The 25,700-nt window shown below is 36.7% G+C and overlaps 1 protein-coding gene across 1 annotated transcript in view; it reads left to right on the plus strand.

Annotated features, from left to right (window-relative positions):
* Positions 1-1,649: 1,649 nt before the first annotated feature.
* The window catches only part of LOC306848722 (transcription factor 7-like 1-B), a 55,186-nt gene continuing 31,135 nt past the window's right edge, over positions 1,650-25,700 (plus strand). The window contains exons 1-4 of the mRNA XM_079383448.1: positions 1,650-2,115; positions 2,253-2,457; positions 2,565-2,637; positions 3,421-3,548. Of these exons, the coding sequence (XP_079239574.1) occupies positions 2,272-2,457; positions 2,565-2,637; positions 3,421-3,548 (387 nt within the window). The 5' untranslated portion in view covers positions 1,650-2,115; positions 2,253-2,271. The remainder of the gene's footprint in view (positions 2,116-2,252; positions 2,458-2,564; positions 2,638-3,420; positions 3,549-25,700) is intronic.

Below are 25,700 nucleotides of genomic sequence, written 5' to 3' on the forward strand. Positions count from 1 at the left end.
TGTGATCTGCGGTGATGGGGGGCTACCAGTGACACATGAACTGACAGTCTGGGAAAGCATGACATCATTGATTTTTGCCCAAATATCAATGGACCATGACAAGTGAACAAAAAACTCACTTTTATTAAGTGCAACGGCTATTGACCAGCAAAAAAACAAAAAAACAAAAAAAAAAAACATGCATCCTTCAATGTAAGTTTGTGGGAATTTTCATAAATCAGATGGCTTAGAAAAGCTTTTTGGGCAGCGCTCCAACATGTACACTGAAAAAAATTAACTTTGAAGCAATTTTCACTCAGAAATTGCTAGTAATTTTCACAAATAATTATAAAGAAACTGCAAGGAACACACTGAATTAAACTTAGTAAACTGAAATAGTATTTTCTTGTAAAATGTACTCTTTGTTTTATACATAATTTTGAAAAATATATATATTTTTTTATGTAGCAACTCATTAAGGGCAACCTAAATTTGAGTCCCAACATTTGGTCCTTTCCTGATTCCATCCCTTTCTCTTTTCCAATTTGCTTTCTGTCAATTTTCTATACTTTCATGTTCCAACAAAGGCAAAAAAAATAAAAAAATAAAATAAAAAACAAACTGCAAGATTTCAGGCATCACTCATGTCAGTAGCACAAAAGTTATATGCCAACGTTTAATATATTAATATTTATAATATAAATATTGTGTAGATACAGTGTTTTGATTGGGAAAAAATATATATGCAATGCCACAAATTAAGAATTCTGTCCCACAACATTTTTATTCGTGGCCACGACTTGCTAATTTGTTCACTCGTTTTAGTTAAACCAATAGGGAATAAACTAGTACAACATGGCCAAGATTTCAAACAACAAGGAAACATATTTGTAAATTGTGGCCATGAATTAACAAATCATGGGATCAAGTTCTTAATTAGTGGCCACAACATATAATGTTTTACCCTGCGTGTCATGTGTGGGGCTCCGTAGTTTTCTCTGGCATCACAAGATGAAAAATAATTTTCAGTATTTGTATTATTTTAATTGACATATTTTTGATATAATTTACATTTTCTCTGCATGTTATCAAAAGATGTAGTCACATTATAATCCATTATGTATTTGCAATAATGTGATGCATATCAAAGTTACTTTCAAACCAAGCAATTTTCTGAACTCTTCGACTTGAACCTGTTGCGAAATCTACTTTGGAAAACTTTTCACCTTCAGAATTTTCACCAATTCATATTATGGGATTTTGCCCGCGAGCATTTGCTGGAAAAGGTAAAGATTTATGCACCCTACCAAAACTTTAATTTTGCACTCAACACATTAAAAATGCATGCAATGTGATTGATTAATTTTACATTTGTTATTTAAAACCTCTTTAGTACGTAATGCCCTATATTTACTATAATACAGCACGAAAAAAAAAATGTTTTATAAAAACATTCCTGCTGTGGTATTGAATGCAAAGGAATTACAGCCGTGCTGAACTGCTCTTGTGATATTGCTTAAATAACGCAATCCCAAACCCTGTGTCATTGAACTATTTCAAGAATCAAGTCCTGAACAAACTGTTCCTTTAAACTTCTCTGAGAGTGTGTGTGCTGAATGGAGTGTCGTTTTTCAGCGCTTAACTCCTCCTCTGCATTCTGCTCGTCCAGCACACACACAGCGCTGCTCGCGCATTCCCCATCAGCAGCTCAACGCACAGGGAAACGGAGCCTCTTCGCGTCTGAACGCACCGTTTTCAGTGCTCGTGCATTAGCTCAGCAAACATGACGGTTGTAATCCGCAATATGGAAGAAACGAGCAGCTGATCTGGGGTGGAATCTGTGTTTTATGTGACTAAAACACGTCTTTGGGATAGAGACTACGGAGGCGCGAGACCGTTGTTGCAACTTTTGTTGCAATCAGCACGCGCGTTTACTGACGGTTGCGCGTTTTAAAGAAAAAGTCGCTCAACTTTTGCGCTCGATTTTGGATGTAGAATCGGACGAGAATACGCCTGTTTCGACTTTTTTTACTCGTGTCTGGTGAGTTTGTCAGCGGAGGACACAGAGCTTCACGTCTGGAGTTTGCAGAGTTTGTTGCAGGGAAACTGTCGAGCTTTGTGTGATCGCTTCTTAAAGTAATCATGGACAAATTGGATTTAAATTCATGTGTCAAGGATTATTTCTGAAAGCTCCTGTGTGTTTGCTTGCATTGAGTGGACTGTTCCGTTCTCGTGCACTTCAGAGTCAACACAAACTCTTGATTTTGTTACAGTTGCAAGACGCTAGTAAACATGCCACAGCTTAACGGGGGTGGAGGGGATGAGTTGGGGGCGAACGATGAAATGATCTCGTTCAAAGATGAGGGCGAACAAGTGGATAAAATCTCCGAAAACGTGTCAGCCGAAAGAGATCTGGACGATGTGAAATCTTCTCTAGTGAACGAGTCGGAAAATACCAGCAGTTCATCCGATTCTGAGGTAAGTCAGACACCACCGCGTGTTGACAGACGCATGGATGTGGTTGTTGCCGTCGGAAAAATAACTTTTCTGTTTTGTTTTTCTCCGTTCCTCGTTCTTTCCTTCAGCAAAACGAGAGGCGCCCTCAACCAAGAGTTGATCTTGAAAGTTATGAGAGAGCCCGAGAGTATTTCACTGAAGGTACGAGGAAACCGCTGCTATGGCATGCCGATTTAACAACTATTCATTAAAAACTACTTTCTGTTTCTATATTTTTCAGTTTCACTCATAGCTATTCATTATATAAGTGTTTTTTTAAATAGTATAACTATTCAAATAGTTAAGTATCTATTCAGTAGCCTACTTCTAGTTACTATTTATTTGGTGTGCATACCAATAGTAACATTTTCTACTGTAATTTCTACTGAATTTATTTAAACTTAGGTAGCCAATTTAACTAATAATTGAAAACTGAAATTTGTGAGATGATAATTGTTATAGTTTAGTATATATAATTTTGATAGATGTTAATGTAATAAAACATATGTAGTAATATCCAATACGTTCTATATCTGGAATAGATGCTATTATTTAGATATGTCATTTACAATTACTAGCAAAACTAAACTCGGTAGCAGAAACCATTTTAATATATACTAGTAGGAAGTGAGCAGATGATAACTGAACCACAAGTTTACATAGAATTCAATAGGAAAATTGTGCAGTTTGTTACCAGTAGCAATTAAAAATAGTTACTTGCTACTAATGGGTTCTAGTGTTTAATGAATAATTACTGGTCATATTAAAAAAATAGATACTAGCCGATATTGGATTAGTAACAATTATTAACTACAAGCAACATGTCAGTACAAGTACAAATATCAGTAATATGAATAAACGCTGAAATAGCTTGCCATACTTGTTCTTTACTTAACTTTTGTGTCCACACTTTGATCCCTAATCATTTGTCTCTCCACTGTCAAGCTTTGAGAAGACAGCAAGATGGAGGATTTTTTAAGAGCCCGCATTATCCAGGCTACCCGTTTCTAATGATCCCAGATCTTGCCAATCCTTACTTGACCAACGGCGCCTTGTCTCCAAGCGCAAGAACGGTGAGTGCCATTGAACACACTGTCTGCCTCCGTACATCTCTGGAGTTTTTTAAGAGCCAGTGAGAAACATCTTTTGAGTTTATAATGGCCCTCGTGCAGAATGAAACCAGCATGTTTCCTTATAAAGGATACCATTTGAAAATCTGCACTGATCAACCACTATTTTGAATTTTGTAAGGTCATGTCGCCTTCAATATCTGCAGTCATGATCATTCTCAGTCAGCTAGTTGTGTGCTTAAATCTGCCTCTTTTCATTGAGTTTTAGCGATTAGGATTTAGTAGTTCACCAATCAGTTTTTGTAATTTGAAGTTATTTAAGGAACATGCATGTGGAAGTGGATTGCTAATGTCATTTTAGCATTAGCTCATGTTTGAGGCTATTAAACGGTTTAATTGGTTTTAATTGTGTATTTCAGCTATTTGACTTGTATTTGACAGATCGCTATTCATTTATTTGTGGTGTAGGAGATCATGTCTTGTTATCGCCAGCATTTACTGGATCAGATTTGCCAAAATCTTGCATCTAAAGTATTTTATGGTGTTTTGGCCCCACATTTCGGTGTCTAAATACACTGAAGATTCCTCATGTTTGTCTGTGAAATGGTTGGCTAATTGATCTAATACCCAGTGAATCTAATTCGGTGCTGTCTGCCACTGGGCTGTAATTAAGCAGTTTCAGGCTGCTTGTTTAGCCTTCTTTAAAATAAGATTAGTCTGGCCGAGCGAAGAAGTCTGTCAGTGAAATTCTATCTGGGTGTTCGCTCTTCTTGTCCGAGGGCTGCAGAATTTGTCGGTTCTCTCCCTATAGATGTGTTGGAGTTTTGTGTCCATGTCTGGGAAAGGTTGACTGCCATTTTAGCCCCAGCATTGGGTCTTTTCAACCCAATTTGCAAAGAACTCAGCAGGCATTCATGTATGGCTTTGCCGCAGTGTTATGCGTCAGCACTCTGCAGAAAAAAAAAAGAGAATGAACGGTTGGGTCTTTGAAAGCCTCAACTGGGAGTGTTTTTTGGCTAAACCGTGAGCCATCTCCCCAAATCAACACGTTTTACAGCCATTGTTTATTCCAGAGCTCAAATCCTCCTTCCTTACTCTCAATGGCAATGCGATTTGATTGGAGCCGGCCAAGCGTTTGAGCGAAAAGTTGCATTTTCTCCCGTGCCTCCTCCCTCTAGACACTCGCCCAAGTTTTACTTGGCCTCTCCATTTCTTTTCACTCGTCCTTACGAGCTCTCCCTCCTTCCCAATCCCTTCCATTCAGTTCCTGAGGCGTTAGTCTTACATTGTCATTCTGAGTGAATGCTGATGGCTTCATTGGGATCTCCATAGGCCCTCATTAGCCTAATGGCTGCTCCTTACAGACTAGTTCCATAGTAGTTGTGGTACTTTTGTTCCTTGTCCTATATAGTGTTGTTGTGGGAAGAGCCTATTGCTTAAATTATCCTGAAGGAACATGGTTCATCCCACCCTTAAACTGCAACGAGCGAACTTTCCTTTTACGATTCTCAAAAATGTCAAAAATCGCAGACTCAAATGGTGAATTAAGCCAATGTCAAGCACATCTCACGAGCACAGAAGCCCTCTGTTAACTCTAGCATAATGCGCATTAAAGAGCCAAAGGCTAATATGGGCTTACTAGCAAATATTCAGATGATGTCATTTAGGATAAGGATTATAACTTATTTTAATTTGTTTAGTTGATTGGAGACCGTCAAACGATTTGGTTCCCAGAGAAAATGACCACATAACCGAATGCATCCAGATGTGAGACAAATATCCACGCAAGACTCATCCTGTTTTGAAAAAGAGGCATCTAACTCTTATTATTCCTCACAGTATTCAAATTTCAGGAGTTCATAACCTCCAGACCCCGAGCAGATTGGCGCTGGCGTTTTATCTGAAAGTTCCAGAAATCAGATCATCCCGGAGTAAGAGATATCTCAAGCAGATCAGGTCTAGGCCCGTGTGGACCGAGTGAAATGGGAGGTCATCGAGGCAGATGAGCTTAGCCTGCCAGTCGGCACCTCTAGAGCGAGACGAGCATCAGACAATGTGTGGTTGGCATACTTCAGATATTTACACACTAATCTTAAGCTCTCGCTCAAGACAGCCTCAGTCACAGCTGTCAAAATCACATAAGGAAGTTTCCAAACAAAGCTGAGGAACCCGTCAGAATCTGAATGATCTTCTGTGTTACGCACAAACAAATGCACAAATGTAGGGTATGTTTGCCAGGGAAAAGCATGAGTCTGTGCTGTATCCTCTTTTTTTTCTTTCTTTTTTTTCTCCTCCATTCGGAATTTGACAATGTCATTCTAAAAGGTATTCAACAGGTTCAATATGTTTTGTAAAGTGGAGAATTTGAGGAACTGAATTGAATATAAAAGACCTCAGAGAATGTTCTTTGTCAGAATGAAAGCCATTAAACCTCTACCATGTGATGCAAAATGAAAAATTGAGTCCGTTTCAGAAGAAAAGGGTTTTTTCCCCCATGCTAATTTTTCTTTTTCTTTTACAGAAGAAAAAAAAAAAGTCAGAAGTATTTTGGTCTCTTGCTTTTATATGGTGCACTGCATATTTGTACCAGTGAAAATGCAATAAAATCATTCTTAGCTTCGCTGCATAGATTAGTTTTATATTTATTTTCTTAGCATGTGCTTTTCTAAGCAAACCGTCTGTTTGGTTGCTACCGTAAAGTGCACAAATCATATTACAGGAATCTGAGAATACACAACGCTTGCTAAGGCAGGCCTTGAATGCCAAAGTGAAGCCTAAAGGAGTCACAAATAGAGTAAACTTCTAATCATGCCGCTTCTAAACTAATATGTACGTTTCTGTTACGTCTGTTGCTCTGATATCACTGAGGTGGAATTGAAAAGCTCCTCTGAATTCATAGATTTCATGTAATATTTATAGTTGCAGGAAGGAAAGATTTGCCAAAGGGAATGTGGAGTTTTAGCTTTAGTTAAGAAGTGCAAACAAAGACCGTTGCTTAATCCTTAGAATTTCTTAACATTCTTCAGTGACAGTAATGCATATAGGGCATGCACACATGTGACATTGTGATTAATGTGTGTGTTGTATTATATTTAGTGCATGATGTGCTTTGGGATAGAAACTGTCGCAATGATCAACTAGTCTTTTACATGGATTGGCTTGCTTTCTATTTATATCTATTTAAAAACTAAATATTAAGAATTTTGAATAACTTTAAAAACATTATTTTAATGAACGTATTTTAGTTAATATTTAATAATATATAAACTTTAACAATGAGTTCACGATTTAATTCAGAATGTGTTTCCACAAGCTGTTTTTGAGAACATTATGTAAACATGGTAATTGACTAGTCGATTTTGAAATGTGTAATTTTGCACGTCTCTGCTTTGGGGCATTTAAATATCAGTCTGAAACCTGTTGCATCTGTAGGTGGGATTTGTGTGTGTATGTGTTGAGACCTACACTTTAATTCAGAGAACTAACCTTGAATGCAATTGTGAATGCTTAAGCCTTCATCACATATTAATGAAATCCATCAAAAGAAGAAAAACATTCCACCCCCACCAAAAACATAACTTTTAAGTGTTTTGAGGCCTGATAGTCAGATCCACAAGATTAGCCATTGAGCAGTTCAGACCTCACGCTTCTTGTTTGACATTTTAAATTTCTATTCATGTAGCGGCGAGGGCAACGGTCCAGATAACTTTGAAAAGCATCATGTAAGAGACGCACTTAGTAAAAACGGAAAAGAAAATGGTGAAAAAGAGCTGAGAATTGGACTGAAATAAGTGGAAGATGGAAAGAAACAGAGGTATGAAATGACAGAAGGGAAAGATGTGGGGAAACACAGGCGTGCAGATTTCCCACAATTGATTTAGGGCCTGCTCCGAGCTGACATTCCTCAATAATCCAGTGGGACTGTTTTGAAGGATCGAGTGTGGCGGCCAACCAGCTCTACTCTTCTCAATGCTTGTCACTGAGATGAATGCTCAAGCCTGGCTCGAGGAATCGTCTGCTAGGGCTTTGGTGTTGGAAACGGAGAGAACTTGATATGTGGAGTATTCAGAGTATATGCACAATGCTTTTGTTGGCGAAGCAAAATTTAGCCACATTGTGAAAATTAAGTACGCTTTTATGTGGCTTCCTAAAAATGTGAGGCATTAGAAAAGTGTCAAAATCCTTCCTTATTTTGCAAATTGCAAGTATGAGACCGATTGTGAACATATGAGAACTTTGGTGCTCATTTGAGCAAAATGTGTTAAAATAACATTTATCTACATTGTGAAACTTAGTTCCTAGTGTGGCATTAGAAAAGTTTCAATCCTTCCTTTGTTGCAAATTGCAAATATGTGACCCTGGAGCACAAAACCAGTCATAAGTAGCACATGTATTTTTGTAGCAATAGCCAACAATACATTGTACGCGTCAAAATTATAGATTTTTCTTTTATGCCAATATTCATTAGGATATTAAGTAAAAATCATGTTCCATGAAGATATTTTGTAAATTTCTTACCGTAAGCATATCAAAACTTAATTTCTGATTAGTAATATGCATTGCTAAGAACTTAATTTGGACAACTTTAAAAGCGATTTTCTCAATATTTAGAAATATTTTGCATCCTCAGATTCCAGATTTTCGGCCAAATATCATCCTATTCTAACAAACTATACATCAATGGAATACTTATTTATTCAGCTTTCAAATGTATGAATCACTTTTAAAAAAATGACCCTTATGACTGGTTTTGTGGTGCAGGGTCACACATGAGATTCTGAACGCATAAGATAGATCATATTGAAATTTGGTGCTCAGTTGGGCAAAATGAGTTCAAATCCAGCTCGCAACACATCAGAAAGCCAAAAACAAAGTTCTGTCAGTATAGACAGTCAAAGATAATCAAAGATAAACAGTCATTGTCCTGTATTACAACCTGTTCTGTGTACAAACCGCAGCAATGCCTTTCTTCGTTTTGATGACAGGTTTTGACACGGTGCCTAATAATGTGTTGTAAACATACTGAATGGATTCAGTCCTAAGTGTTTTTTATAGGCCTGTGGCGTTTCCTAACATTGTATTTTAATGCACATTTACATGCTGAAATGATTTTCTGGTCAAGTCTTCGCTCTCCTGGAAAAGCCATTGAAAGACTTGGTCGTAATCGGTTTTCAGACTCCTTTTTCATTCGATTTCGGGCTCTACCTTCCAATGCAAAAGCTTTCAGTACAATCCCGTGTTGTTTTAACGCTGTCAGGTTTTGGGCCCGAACAAGGAACCAAGCGACTCGCCAAACCTTGTAACTGCAGCTTTTGGGTTGCGGCGCCAACATCGGCAAACAAACACACCTCAGTGGAAACATATTTTAAACTGTTTAGTCTTGTCTTTTGGGGAAGAATAGCACGGGGCACACGCGCACACACAAATGCACGCTTTTGTAATGCCTGAGCATGTCATCACAGCTCAGGCCACATGTCTTTTACGGCATTCCAGACCTCCGCTGGGCATTTTTCCACATTCAGGTGTTCTCACTCTGCCAGCAGCTCTTAGCACTTAAAATCTTTGAGAGACAGTTGAGTCAATAGTGCTATTGTCTGTGTCTGCATGTGTGGCTTTTTTATGTTCATTTCTTGTGAGTAAACTGTTAGTGTGTTTTCAAGACAACGGCTGTACCTGTAAAGGAAAAACTGCCAGTTGTCTTCGTTTATGCACCCTCGTGTCGCTCATATGTTTTTTTTTTTCTTTTCCATCAAACACAAAAAGCAGACTTTTAGCAAATCTGCTCTATACAATGGAAGTGAATGGGGACGGATGCTGTCGAGCTCCAAAAATAACAAAAAACACAGTAAAAGTAATTGGCCTCTACATTGAGTGTAGCTGTACCTTCAACAGACTGGACATTATTCTTTGTGTATTTGCTCACCAGTGAGTGATCGAGAGATCTGTTGATGGCAACCTGAAATGTAGTTGCCAAATGTTGTCTTTGTTGATACTGGTATCACAACTGAGTAAACAGTCTTGACTGATTTCTACATGTTTTCTTCAGCCTTTAAAGCAATCTACTTTCCTATGGTCAATGTGTGACATTTGACTAAAGGAACATGTCTTGGAATATAATGGCATGTTTTTGTTCATGCTTTTCTTCATTCCATTAGATATTTGAGAAGACAACTAGTAGAATTTTAGTCTTAGTAGTTTTTCAACTGATGCAAATAAATGGCTGTGAGGGATAAAAATTAGGTGTTTAATATGTCGTGATTTCTTGAAGTCCTATTTCACATCTAATCTCGTGATTTATTGTCCAGTGTAAATTTTTTGGACCCTTTGGAAAATCTGGTTTATGTTTTGGAACATGGTTTGCTAGTCATTAGTTGGTAATTAACCGTTTAACCACACGCTAAATGAAGGTTTGACCACCTAATGCTATAAATTACTGGGAAGTGGTTTATTATTGATGGTCCACTTTGGACCAGATACAAGACTGTGGCCTTATGAAGTTGGTTATTCCAGCAGTGGAAAGACTTATTTCGGCGATATTCAATGACGTTTTGGGCCTCATCTATAAAGCTTAACACATTTGTGTACTACATTCATAAATCCATAGAGTAAAGTGTTAAAGGGATAGTTCACCCAAAAATTAAGATTATTTACTCACCCTCATGGTCCTCCAAACCCATCTTTGAAACACCGATAAAGGTATTTTTAATATTTTCACATCTTTTTTTGTCCATTCATTGAAAGTACACGTATTCAAAATCTTCACGCATCAAAAAGTACTAAAAGATCTGTATGAATCGAGCAAGCCTTCTAATTCGATGAACAGATTTAATTAACTGTTATTCACATATATAAACTATGATCAATTTACATACACTGAGCGCATTAAATGTGGGTTTGGAAGGACATTAAGTAAACGATGATTTTGAGTTTCTCGAATAATGGTTGAAGGTTGTATTTCTGTCCTTCACAGATTTTTATTTTAGCACTGAAATGTTGAGTTTTTTGAAAAGATGTTGCAAAATACAGAGCAGCAAACTTCTGTTGAAGAAACTTTTCTCAGTCATGTTGAAGGTTCTTGTCAAACACAAACTCTCCTTAATCCCATCAACCATTCAACTCGTGTCCTAGAAAAACTACCAGTGCATCGTGCAAGCATGTTCGCATGCTCTATACTCTGTGAATTGTCTGAAACACTGCCAGCCTTGGCCTTCCCTCCTCCTTCCTTTCTCTTAGGAGAGCGGGAGTTGGCGTCGACCCCTTCTGCCACCCATAGCATGCCCATCATCCCTCCCTCTGTTCCGTCCGTGCCATTACATATTCTGTTTAAAGCCTTCGCTGGCTTTTCAAGAGCCGGGCCCTTCAGGAGAGATTCAACCCCCCGTGAGGACTGGCAAACCAACCAGCCCTCCTCACACACACACACTCGCTACATTCAGTGACATCAATGAGAAGGCCTTTGAAGCTGCTTGGGATGAGCATGTGTATAAATGTATTTTTTCATCAATTTATTAATCTGAAGCGGGCGCTTCGGAGTCGGCCAGGTTCAGACAGCAGCAGCGCTTTGAGACGCCCACTTTAATTCCGCGCTGGGATGTTTTTGACAAGACACAAGTTGTTTATTCCATCTTTAAAGTCTATATCGGACTCTCAGCGGAATGGTGCTTATTTCTAGTAATACACATATATCAAGGACTAGTACAGTAACTCGCGTTTCTTTTTTTCATCTGAAACCAGCTGTTCATAAACAAGTGCGTAAGTAGATTCGCAGTAGATATTTATCATATTGGGTGGCCACATGATTGGGAATGTGTGTGAAAGATTGGGAATTTGTGTCACAACAGGTTCGAGTTCGTCACATGAATTTGCCAGTTTGATTTGAAATATTACTTCTGTGATTCATACTTAGGGCCCCATTGAAATCCATATTTTTTTTTCCCAAATTCTGTTTTTTTTTTTTTTTTTAACATTTTAATTTTTATAGTCTTTAATGGTTATAATAAATTATATTAATCAAAAAGCTACTTAATTGAAATCATGAAAGTACACAATTTCACAGCAATTTATGAAAAGTAAAAAAAAAAAAAAAAAAAACATTAAGACCCTATGAAGTGTTTTCATTTTATATTTTTCAAATTCAATTATTTTTTTGTATTCTGTTTTCCATTAGTTTTCTGAGTTCAATTTTAATGGTTTCATAAAATTTTAATAATCAAAAGCAAATTAATTAAAATTTGGCAAATTCCATGACTTTCCACAATATACAGTAAATTAAGTTTTTATAACCGAATTCTGTGATCCAGTCTGCGTTTTCCACATCACAGACCCTACATGCATTGATACAGTATTAACAATACACAATGGGCTTTCTTGCTCTCGAAGTTTCACCAAATTGTCACTAATGTGACCACAGTTTAACTGTTCACTTGTTTCCTGTGTTAGTTTTGCTCAATTTAGGGGAGCTGGCTAAAATCAACATTAGCTCAGCAAATACACCCACTAACCACTATGATCTAACATTAAAAATTACGGCTAAAAACAGGACGGCCACATAAGGATACAGTGACTTTAGAGGGGCCTTCATTACTGTGGGAGTTGATTTGTTAGTTCAGTGTCTATATTTGTTAGCTGGTGGTGTAGTGGGTGTTTTCAAACAGTTTACTACTTGTGATGGTATGCTCTCAAAGACCTGGCCCTGTCTCACTGATGGAATATTCCAGATGTCTTCTTTCTGTTAGCGGTCTATAGAGACTTTTGTATGAGAGCGATGCATTTATTGAGTGTGATTTGAAGAGTGACACTCCCCTGAGTTTTTAGATCTTAGTCAGGAATGATGTCATATTCAAAGTAATGCGAACACAAATGTGTGGAGGACTAGTAGTATCGCTTAAAATAAAAATGAATCAATCCATTATCAATGCGTTCAAAAAAAAAGTACATTTTCAAGTTATATTATTATAACTGAAGATATTTTAGTGTTACATCACTGTAAAAAAAATGCTTCATCAATAGTTACACATTTAAGATAACTTTAAATATCCAAATAAAGTTAACCAAACTTATAATTTTAAGTTAAGCATAAACACTTACTTAAGTGATCATCATTTTAAGTGGTTCTGCTCATCTGCTATTAAAATGAAGCCTTCCAAGTGTTATTTTATCACTTACTATTTTAGTAGTTAATATTTTAAATGACCTTTTATTTCCAGTTCTCATTTTCATTTGTCATTTTATTTACTTTTGTCCTTTTTATTCAGTTTGATGTTTTTATATATCTGTTTAACTTTAACATATATTAATATTTTGCAATTGCAGTATTAGTTTTAGTATTTTTAATACTTCAACTTTTATTTCAGTTGCCAAGGTAACATTTCTAATTTTATTTTTCATTTTTATTTCTCATATTTAGATTTTATTTCAGTATTTTTACAATTAATAAAAACTTTTCAAATAGATTTAGTTAACCGTAACGTCATGAGGGTTTTGAGGGATGAAAGAATAATGCATTCAATTTGTCATATTGGCCTACACCAGCATGAACCATTCACACCCATAGGGAAATGTATACCTCTGCACACAAGGACTCGGCCTAAACACTAGCGCTCTACAATGTGGAAAATGCTTGGGAAAACAATGCAATGCACTTAGTGTTGGTCCAACAAGAAATCGCAGCTGCTCACAAGTCAAAAATAAAGCCGACCATGATGAAATATAGGCCTGTTTGTCTGTGCATGTTATAGAGTTCATGCTTGTCGCATGTCAAAACTAATACCGTCTCGTCACGTGCACTTTAGGAATACAAATATGCGTGCATGCACTTATCGTATGTCCCGCTAATACCCGCTTGCCCCCTCTAGGCCGTGTGGTATCAGTGTTAGACCAGGTTAAAGCCCCCAACCGGTGGGCCAAGGTTAACCCCCTGTGGGCTGGAGGGGTGTGGGGGTCATCCATCTCTCTTCAGGGTGATAAGGGCTCTTTGCCTGATTGATAGCAGGGCTCTGCACAACCTCCACCCCCTCGACTACAGCGGGGCCCCTCCGGATCATGTGTGGCCCCTCACGTGGAGACCAGGGTTTTATTTCACATTAAGAGCCATCAGTGCTCTTAAAACCAGAACACTAAGTGCTGGAGTGTACGCTAATAAAATCTGATTGTGCAGAAAGAGAGTGAGAGTAGGGGGGTGTGAGCGAGGGCAACTCCCAACCAGACCTTCATCAGTCTGGTATTCCAAGCAGATGGTTTCAGTTAAAGCTTAGCGGAGAGAGTTGGAAAGAGGAGGCAGAGCGGGCCTGACATGCTGCACAGTTGGTGGGTGGAAGGAGGGAAAAGTGATAGTGATGATAAGGAAATAAGTAAAAGGGAAAGGGGTGAACGAGAGGAAAAGTGGAAGTGTGGATGGAAGAAATATTAAGCTTAGTTGTTTCACTGCTGCATGAAAAATGGGTTGTTTCTAAATGGAAGTTTGGAGTGTTGATACATGGAATATGTGTATTCGTAAATGTGTCTGCATATTTGACATGTTTGGCATCCCGTATTGATGGATCAAATTGATTTGCTGAAGTTAAGTGATGATAATATGTTGCAATTTAATCTGCACTACCCACAATCCTGAAATGGGCAACACCTCGAATTCCAGCAATCAGAAAAGCTGATTACCAAATAACTACTCCGAAACTCCAACTCCCATGATGCATTGCGAACATTATTGAATAAGTCTCTCTTTAATCTCAAGCAATTTAAACACTACCATTCAAAAGTTGTTAAATAATAAAATATAAGTATTAATTTTTCCAAAAAAATCTTTATTTGACAATTTTTTCCTATATTAATATACTGCATTTAATGCTTATGATAAATGTATATGAATCAATAGTTGTAGTTGTAGAATCAATAGTTATATTGTACTGTAGCTTTTTAATTTGATTACATCATTTGCAATGTTTCATGCCATTACATTTTTGTCTTTTTTATATATTTGTTATATATTTTGTATATTTAAAGCTTTTTTTGCTTCTAGATCAGGTTTATAATGTTGGTAAAGGCATACAACTCTGTAATGAATCCCTAAATTAGTGGCAAAATAAGCTGCTGTAAGGTGGGCGGTCACTGTTGTGCTCGTTCATAATCCAATCCTTGTATGTGCATGCCAGCCATTAACATAAAATATCATCATCCCAGTCAGTTCTCTCTTCAGGTCAAATACTGGCATGATGGAGCAACAGTTTGAAAAAGTAACAGTGCATATATACTGGTTTAATGGTACAGGCATCTGAAAGTAACTATCACCTATCAGTCCTGAGGTTTTATGCCAACAGTTACGCAAGAGCATGCATTAAGTAGAAGTTGGTCCACTGATAATGCCATGCATTTGCTTGTATATTGTAAGTATGTTTCTGACCTAATAAACCCCAGACCTCTATTTCACTATTATCAGTGTTGTCTCATTGCCCAGCATGTATACACGTGGCCCTCTGGCCCCTGCACACCGTCACATCCAGATGAGGAGCTCTGATCACTATCATATTTGTTTTAAGGCCCTGCTTCAGCCCACAGGTCAGACAGAGGCCACAAAAACACTCGTGAGCCGCGGCACTGGTATAGACAGCTGAAGCACAGCAGTGCCGGTATGCTAATGATAAGACGACACCTCCAGCGTTACACGTCCAAGAAAGAATGAAGCTATTCTTTCCCACTAGCTTTATTTGTTTTGTCTTGCTCTCGGTAGGTCACGTATGTCCTATCGTCACAGGATATGTCCCTGTGCTCGTGAAGCACCTTCTGAATATCCTGCTCTGTTTTTCCTGCTTCTCCCCTCCATCCCGACTCCTTCCCCTCCTCTGTGCGGAACTCCAGATGTAAACGATTAGCTCGTTTAACAAGGCCGCTCCAGGCAAGGCGCTTTGCAACAACAACAGTCCCAAACACTCGACTAGCTTTCTGTGCAAGTATAAAACCATGCTAGTCACCGTTTCCATTGGATCCGTGAGATCTTGGAGAACTAGTTGTGAATCTGTAAAAAGCACCTTTTTATATTACATGGAATGGCATCACCGGTTTCTTGATTTGGATCAGGATTGTCTGATTGAGGTGGAAATAGATCCAGAGTAACCCAATTAAACATCTCCTTAACTACGGTGACCTCTGGGCAGATAAAATCCGCCTAACCTTTGAACAAACCTTAGTGTAAACTTGTCTAAATCAATTAGACTCATTAGTCACAATGTTCCACTGTCTTGCTAGATTCAATTAAGACCCAGCAACAATTCCTATTTGTTGATTTAATGACTGGTTAAAACATTTGAGAGTAACACTGTGATATCTCTAAAACTATTAAGATCAACAAAAATGTTGACTGTCTCACATCTTGTCTGTGCTAATTCCAACTAAAGCCACTTTAAAGCAAGGTGGTTCACTTGGCGGCCATATTGGTAGGCAAACAAATACAGCTCCTTCATCCAATTTGTTTCCATTACCCTTCAAATTGTGCAAATTGAAAATGCGCCCAGTGGAAATGCATGAATTTTTCAAAAACTCTCATGTATCGCAAATAAGTTTTTATGCTCGCATGAGGTGATTTTTCAGGAAAATCAAAAGAGGTTTATTTTGCAAAAGTGCAATGGAAAAAGCCACAAGGAAAAAAATTACATCACATTTGTAAATCGCATCACATTTGTAATATAAATGCCATCATTTCGCAATTAGTTTTTTTTTTCCGACATTGTGAAAGCTTTGCAACATTTTCTAAAAGTCCTTTTAAGGCATGGTAGTTTACTTGACGGCCATCTTGGTAGGCAAACAAACACAGCTCTCTTAACCATCTTCATTGCGATTTAAATCACTCATGCAACTAAATTTTGCGCTTACGTGGTTAAATATTGTCTGTCATTAGCCACTGGCTAATAAATTGTTAGTTCACTCGCCACCTATTGAGTTATAGGCTAACAATAAGTTTAGTACAGATACATTGTCATCGCTATACACTACAACAATTTTTGACAGGAAAAAAATGCATACACATTTAACAACGTGAACAGAGGTAAAATATCAATGATTTACAGTTAACTGGTGGAATTCAGTTTGAATTTTCAGTATTTTAGCCTTTCACGTAGTAAACTGAAGCAGCATTCGTTAACACACCTATTGCCATCCACTTTTTGATTTTAATAAATCAGTCTGAGCGAATACAGACATCATAATATTCATACGCCAAGCTGTCTGTCACAATTTAGCATGTTTTATGTGATTCTTTTATTAGTTTTATTGTTAGTCTTTACAGAAACACTGAATTACCAATAATGTGTCAAGCACCACCACAAGCCCATAATTCACTAAGATTACTTTAATATCATATTTCAAGTCATTTCCAAATCTGAGAACAATGGTATCATACATTTATCTCAAATCATGCTAAATGAACTGAGGGCAAAGATGAGTGTGTCTTTTAAGTATGCCTGTAGCTGACGTATTAGGTATTATGATTTCTCTCATTCGTTTTCCTACAATTGATCCATTTCTTCCTCTCGTACTGCCTCTTCCATCGCACCCAAAGAAAACTGTATTTAGCTTGTGAGCTCAGGCCTTGGGATTCCCCGCACACGTGACTCTCCATTGTTAATTTCTAAGATGGGTTTAGCCTGCATTTGAGTTTCTAAGATAATTTTAGCGGAGCAGGAGCGAGGCGGCCATGGTGTGTTGTCCGCGCAGCACTTAAGAAGGAATGTGTGCATTACATTGGTCTGTAGAGAGTAAAGGACAGCGTGTGTGTGTGTGTGTGTGTTGGCAAGTGCAGCACTGGTAGTGAATGGGCTCTTTGAGAGTTTTAGACTAGCATGTGTGACAGGACAAAGAAACCAGAGCAGCAGCTCAGAGTCTTACAGCTGAGGCCTACACATAAACACCTTACACTCGTTTAAACTTTACTGCTAGTACTGCGTCTTTTTCTCCTCATGCATCTCCTCATCACTCCTGCTCACTCAATTATATAGCAATTCTATGCCTCATTCTTGAATGTGCTGTCATAGGAGCATGAGGTCTAGCTGAATGTGTTTTTCCATTGGACGGATATGCTTATTATTATTATTATTTTAATCAACATCGAGTCAGTTGACTTTGTTTCAGTGCATGTTACTCCAAAGGAAAAATAAAATGACTTTGTTTGACTTCACCCTTCCTTGTTGGATTTTTCAACTGCTTTAGTCCAGCCATCTGTCTACATTACAGTACTTTTGAGTTTTTGGATTGAATTAAGTCCTGATGGATATAATAAAATCCCATCCTAAACTCATTCAATGTCCCATTTCACTTAAATCATATCAAGAAGTAAAATTGCCTGATAATATCCAGTTTTGTTGATCTAAAGTTGAAGTGTAATGATGCACTGAGCTGTGGAGTGCATGCACAAGATGCAGGTTCGAGTACAGAATGCATTGTTTCCTGATCTAATATCATCATTTCAATACAATAATTGAATTGAATATAATATAGTAGTATATTTAATGTATAATTTGTGTATGTATACGTGTGTGTGACCCTGGACCACAAAACCAGTCTTAAATCGCTGGGGTATATTTGTAGCAATAACCAAAAATGCATTATATGGGTCAAAAAGATTTTTCTTTTATGCCAAAAATCATCAGGATATTAAGTAGAGATCATGTTCCATGAAGATATTTTGTAAATTTCCTACCTTAAATATATAAAACTTATTTTTTGATATGTAATATGCATTGCTAAGAACTTAATTTGAACAACTTTAAATGCGATTTACTCAATATTTTGATTTTTTTTTGCACCCTCAGATTCCAGATATTCAAAAAGTTGCATCTCGGCCAAATATTGTCCCATCCTAACAAACCATACATCAATGGAAAGCTATTTATTCAGCTTTCAGATGATTTTTTTTTTTTAATTGACCCTTATGACTGTTTTTGTGGTCCAGGTCACACATATATATTATTGATCAATAGTTTTCAATCAGTATGTTTTTTTTTTTTTTTAAATGTAAAAACAGTACTATTGTAAAATATTATAATTTAAAATATTCCATTTAAATTTTTTCGGATATGTTTTATTGATGCAAAAGCTGACTTTTCAGCATCATTACTCCAGTCTTCAGAGTCACATGATCTTTCAGAAATCATTCTAATATGATGATTTGATGCTCAAAAAACATTTCTTATCAATTTTGAAATCACTTGTGCTGCTTAATATTTTTGTGGAAAAAAAGTAATAAGTTTTTAAGGATTTCTTATTAGAAATTCAAAAGTTTCTGAATAGAAAGTTCAAAAGAACAGCACTTATGTGAAATGCATTCTTGACGAACAGAAATATGAATTTCTTTAAAAACAAAGTACTTCACACTTTAGAACAGTAGTGTATTAATGTATATAATAGTGATATATCTGCAAGTTGATAAATCAGACATAAATATTTGATCATTTTCTGTTATCCTTAATTTAAAAAAAAAAATTTATATATATATATATATATATATATATATATATATATATATATATATATATATTTTGCATTTGACCTTTTATTTAGATATAGGACCGTGTAATGACAGGAAGCAAAGTGGGAGAGCAGGTTTGGGAAAGCTCCACAAGCTGGGATTCGAACTCGGGACACCCGTAGTATAACGGCGCTGTATTTCAGCACACTGCCCATAAGGCTATCGGTGCCAATTTTTAAATATATTGAGCAAATATTGTTCAATAATTGTGTATAAAATGAGTTTATAGTGGTTGTTCTTGAGATGTTGTAGTTTTAGATTACAGCGCACATGAACTTTTTTAATTTGTGTGTGTTCCGCTGAGTCTGTGTGTACACACTTGTTTTATAGTTTTCCAGTCCCCTGCTGTGGTATTACTTATATTAGCTTAAGCTCAGTAAAACTCTTAAACAGGAACCAGCACTGTTTTAATAACTCATTCCTCTCTCTCCTCATCCTCTGTTGCTGTCTGTTTCTCCCCTCGTTCTTTAACGGTTAATCTGACATGTTTCGCTTAATGCAGAATAGTTGCCAAACAAATGTGATTAAATGGCGCAGAGACGTTGACCCAGAATTAGTCTCACTGAGTGAGAACTGGGGCCGCGGGGTAATGCAACACCTCGTAGAGCTCCGGTGCCAACGGCTCGCTTTGGGCCTGTGTACAAACACACTACGACTCTGCTTCAGCTGTCACGCAATACTGTGTTTGCCCTTCAGGTTAACGGTGAAAGGTCAAAGTTCAGGGTCAAAAGCTGAGTGGAGTTCTGGAGACGTGTGCTTCCCACAAAGCCTTTTCCTCCGCATTAAGATTAATACTGACTAATATTTGTGAACTTTCATGTAATTGTTCACTGCAGTTCAGCATATCTTCTAGAAGAAAACCGTTATTGCTTTTTCAATAACTGGTCCTTGACCCTGAAGATCAGTCTTAATAGTTTCTATATAGGCTTACATGTTTGTTTTTGTCAGCGATTCTTCATTCTGAAGTGAAGTCGTGTGGTAATGAATCTTCACAAATCTTGCATATCTTTTTGTTGTTGAAATTTGCCTTGATTTGAATACATCCTTCTGGCACTTCTGGCACAGTTCTCTTGAAGTCCAGGTCTTTGTCATTCATCAAATATTCATAGCTTTGGTCTGAATGAGGTTTGGCTCTTTGAGGAAGTTCATGTCAAAGTGGTATCTCTGTAATTGGCTATGTACTTAGACTGAAGTGTATTCACGTAAAAGATGGGTTGAATGGGTCATATCTCACTGGGACTATCTAAATTAGAAACCATTCTAGAGAACACATCAATATTGAAAGGGAAAATATCTGAGATATGCAGTCTTTAGAGATCAAGCTGAGTCCTCTTTAACTTCATTAAAAAGCATACGGCAAAAAGATCTTGGTTGCAACTTTGAGCAGTGGGATGTTGTATTTGGGTGTGTCTTCTCATTCTCTAGTAACAAAATAATTGAACAAAATTTATACAAAGAATTTACTTGACCCCAGTTCGCCTTAGTAAGATATATCCTGGTGCATGTCCTTTGTGCAACAGATGTAAGACACATAAGGGCACCATTATGCACATTTTTTGGAACTGCGAAAAACTAAAGGAGTTTTGGGATAGTGTACATGAATTCTCTGTTACAGTCTTGGGGAAGAAATATCACAACTCCTTTAATATATCTTTTTGGGGTGGATTTAAATGAGATATCAGACCGTTTATTTATTAAAAGGGTAGGGTTGATTTCTTGCGTATCAAAGAAATGTATTCTATTAAACTGGAAAAAGGAACACCCTCCAACATTTAAACTATTTAAAAATATCATAAACGACACACTATATATGGAATATTTAACATAGTTTAAACCCACATTTTCTTAGAGACCTGGAATATTGTTTTGAACCTATGAACCCTTTGACTCGTGCCTATACAACTTGACATCCATGATCACATTGACCATTCATGTTCTGTCATTCTATATCAGTTTTAATTTGCTAACACAAATTGGATTTGATGATGCATGTTTTTATATTTGTATACTATGATACCTGTTTTTGTTGTATTGTAAATCGAAAAAAAAAAAGATGGGTTGAATGGTGAGCTGCAGCCTTGGATGCAAAACACTGTCTGACCTCGAAGAAAAAGAGCCAAATGGATGAAAGCCAGGACTAAAGACATCAGCCCATATGCCCAGCTGTTTAACTGTGAAGAGAAGATGCACTTTTATATTATGTCTGATTTACTTCAATATGCTGGTCAGATTAATCTCTGGTATGTTTTCAGCAACTTCCAAGGAGGTGTGTACAAAACTTGAACTCTTTTGTGATACAAAGCATTAACTTTTTCATATTCACATTTTTGCTGCTAAAGCTGAATATATTCTTAAATGTACTGACTGTGAGGATTAGTGCACAGTGACATGAAGCCTCAGTTTCCTCCACTTTTCTTTCAAAAGATTGAATTGAATCCTGTAAATTGAAGCAATTATGATAGAAATACGACTACCACAATACATTATGAAATTGTATAAATACGACTATTGCTATTTCATAATAAAAACACGATATTACTATAATTTAATACTACTACTACAGCTAATAATAAGCATTAGTATTAAACAAAATATGACTTATTATAGAAACAATAAATATACTGTACTATTACTACTAATAATAATAAAACATTATAATATAAATAATAATATAATATAAATAAATAAAATACTATTATTGTTAGTAGTAGTAGTAGTAGTAGTAGTAATTATAAATGCGTTATCGTAGTTATTATAAAAACATAAATATACTATTTCTACTACTGCCGCTACTACTACTACTACTACTACTAATAAATAATTGTTTTTATTATTATAAAACATAAAAATACTTCTACTGCTAATAATAAGATTACAAACTATTGTTATTATTATTAAAGGCAATACCCCTTCAGAGTAAGTTCCTCCTGGCTTCAGAACAATGGGTAAAACTGGACTTTATTTGGAGATGAAAGGCTTGTCTTGTTTTATCATTAGACCGGCTGTTTCAGTTTGATTTTATGCCTTTTTCTTTTAAAGAAACCGACCTAACAGCAAAACAAGATCTTCAATGTTTCTCATAATGCAGTTCAAATCACAATGACTGTATTTGTATTTGGTCTTTTTTGTCGTCTTTTGAGCTCTGTTTTATCCTCTCCTGTGAGCGTATTGTTTTTCCTTTCTTTGCGTGAATGCGTGTTTCATGCTCTGTTTCTCTTAGTCAGACTCTCTGGATGGGTTTGGTGTAAATACCTGTGAGCCGATGCAGTCATAAGTGGCTGTAGCTGTCGCTGTAATAGGGTGTTGAGGAGATTTAGCATCAAAGCATATAGAAATCTTAATTCCTTCTCCATTGTTCACACCTCATTTTAATAGTGTGACACATTCTTGCTTTTTTACACAAAAACCAATTCCACCTTTACATGACATCACCCTTCTAGTTGAGTTGGAAGTCCTAACATACGTTATCAACGTGAGCAGAGCGCTGGGAGCTTTTACAAGGCCTTGAGGACGCCTGAGCGCTGACGTAAATATATTTAATAGTCATTTACAGTTTATGGCGTGGATATTTCTCGTTTTTTGACTACATGCAAAGTCTCTATTTTGACTCCCGCTGATGAAAAAAATAAGGCCGAAATAGCGTTTGTTTTCCAAACGTTCTCACCATTCAAATCCACCTTGCGACACAATGAATTTCCACTAACGCTAGGCTTCTAATCCCATTCAAAGTCTTCATTCGGGAATAAACACAATAGACTTTGTTAGCTTGTTAGTTTAACTTGTCCAGCTAATTTCTCAAATGTGTCACGCACACAGTCGGCTCCATTAGCGAAAAAGCTTATTCCTGTTCTGTTTGGCTTCCCATCCATTATCCTTTTCTCAGGGTGAGTTTGTGAACCGTGTTGAGGAGGTGAGAGGGCTCCTGACCCCTCGGGCCATCGACCCGGTCCACGGCCACGCTACGGAGATCGTCTTTGGACCAGAACCTCACGCAGTCAGTGGGGCTGGATGCTGTTTGCTTTTCTCATTGTGTTGCGAGCTTTCCTGTTTGTTCTGCGCTAAAACAACACCGATGATGGAACAGGTTTTGAAGAAGGCCTACTGGTGTTGAAAGCCAAAGATTTTGCCCTGGGCGTTATGAATAAAGATTATCTTACTCATTGATGAAGCGATCAGTGGGTAACAAAAGAAGTTCATCTGATAACTGAAAATCCTGTTGTCCTTTAGTCACCTTGATTTTTCTTTCTTCAGTGGAAGAAGAAAAACACGTTTTGAAGAACGTTCATGCTGCTCTTCCTGAAAAATACACTGGATGGGGACCAGAAATTGTCAAGGTCCAAAAGCATCATAAGCTGCCCATACAACTCAAATGTGGTATTGCTAGTTTCATGAAGTTATAGTATAGCATTTTGTGAGGAACAGATTAATGTCAGGCTTTACCTTGTAAAGCCTGACATGCAAAATAATAGAAAAATCTCTCATCAGGCTTTTATTTGATGCAAGAATATGGAGTTCATACTCTGGAAAAAACACCTCAGTTTTATTCAAAGAATGCAATGCATATGCCATTTTAGTGCAATTGCTAACATTTATGTGGCTAAAAATCTTTTTTTAACAGTAAGTTGTCACTCTATATCTCCCAATAATCTCTTTAAATGCTTACTATTTTTAAATGCTTTTATGATTAAAGCTCTGTAGTTTGCATTATTTTATTGTAGTTTTATTGGAGCCAAACATAATGCAATGCAATACAAAAATTACAGAGCAATGGACAAATAATCATTCATTTTACAATATTGCAAATAATAATATTTTTACATTTTACTTTGTAAAAATGTCCATCAGGTTTTGGTTCATGTGTCTTTTTGCTGTGATTATCTTGAAGATAGATTATGACCGAAGATGGATGGTGTGCAACAGGTTTTTCAGCTAAATTGATTGTTGATAAACTAGAAGCCTTTGAGTATCAAAACAGTAGGCTTTTATAAGGCATGATATTTACTGAAAACATTGTTTTCATTAAATGGGAAAAGAGCAGCTTGGACATTCAGCGAAACTTCTCCTTTTGTGTTTTTCTCCTTTTTCATTGGCAGAGAGACAGCCATATGGGTTTAGAGAGAGTAAATTATCTTTTTGGTGAGCTGTTCTTATATTAGTCTCTGTTATGGCTGCATGCGTGCCTGCAAGTACACGTTTTTGAGTCCGTAAGGGAGCTTCCCTGCTGTGTGTATGTGTGTTTCATGGCATAGAAGGATGTGTAGAGGGTTGTAAAGCTCAGTCTGCGTGCATAGGAGGTCCGGGCCTGTTTCTGTATGCCTCTACTGCTGAGCCAAACATACATCCAGCCCTCTATATACAGCTGTGTGTGTGTGTGTGTGTGTGTTTCTGTCAGAGCGGCTTAAGAACGAACACAATCAGTGCTCTGTTTTCATAAGGCTTGTGGTATGTGTGAGCAGAAACAAATGTGTTTAATTTAGCCCTCTCTGTTCCTTCCACCATCTCTCTGTCCGTCTCTCTCTCTCTCTTTCTCTAAAGTGATGTGTCATGGCAGTGAAAAGGCCGGTTTAAATGGTAGCAGTGTGTGTTCAGCCTCTCGTAGCACAAGCCCTCATTGAGGAGCTGCACGATCAGATTTACGCCCAAGCAAATATTCATTTTCGGCCGCTGAAAACTTTTTAAAGGCTGCATTTAAAGTGATACCTGTGCCTCATTTTGTAATCTTAAGTCTGTGTCAGCTATATAAACTAAGCACTCCTGTAAAATGGAGCCCGTAAAGTTACAGTGCCTCATACGTCACATCTGGACAGAATTTGTCAGACTGTAAATGAAGGTTTACAGATTTTATAGCAGAAACATAGTCTATGCTAGTTTGCAAGCATGCAGAGCCAATAAATACCAAGTATGTTGTTGTGTCATATGTACTTAAAGTTAATTTTATGTGTTTTTGTGATGGATCTGTTTACCAGGATCTGTTTTCATTTACATAACTAGCTATAAATGTTCAGTTTCATTAACAAAGTTAACTTGGACAATTTACTCAGCAGTGTCCTCCATCAGAACCATTATAGGACATTTGGTAACGCTTTATAATAAGAGTTAATTTGTTACACTACATTGGTTAACATGAACTAACATTAAAAAAACTTGCATTTATTAATCTTTGTCACAGTAAATTTCAACATTTACTAATACATTTTAAAAATCAAAAGTTATGTTACCATTAACGCACTATGAACTGACATGAACAATGAAAATTTGAAAAATTAAAAACTAATTATAAATCCTGTAAAATTAAATGTATATTGCTAATTAATAGTTAATTTCAGCTAATGCGTTAACTAACATTATAAATTATATCTTATATAGACCTTATACTTACCAAAATGTATGTTACCAAAATTGTATATGCTTATGGCCAATTCTATATATAAAAGTTTATTTTATGAAACTTAAAATACAAAAAAAACCCACAAATAAATATCTATGCATACATAAATAGCAGAAAACAAACAATGCATATGTGCCATGGATTTAAAAAATCTTGCATGCTCCAAGCAAATAATTAATTTTAATATATATATATATTTTTTATTAATAAAATGAGACAAAATAACGCAGGGTCGTGATCAACCTATCGCCCAAAC

This window comes from Barbus barbus (assembly GCF_936440315.1).
Source record: "Barbus barbus genome assembly, chromosome: 28".
Taxonomy (NCBI): Eukaryota; Metazoa; Chordata; class Actinopteri; order Cypriniformes; family Cyprinidae; genus Barbus; species Barbus barbus.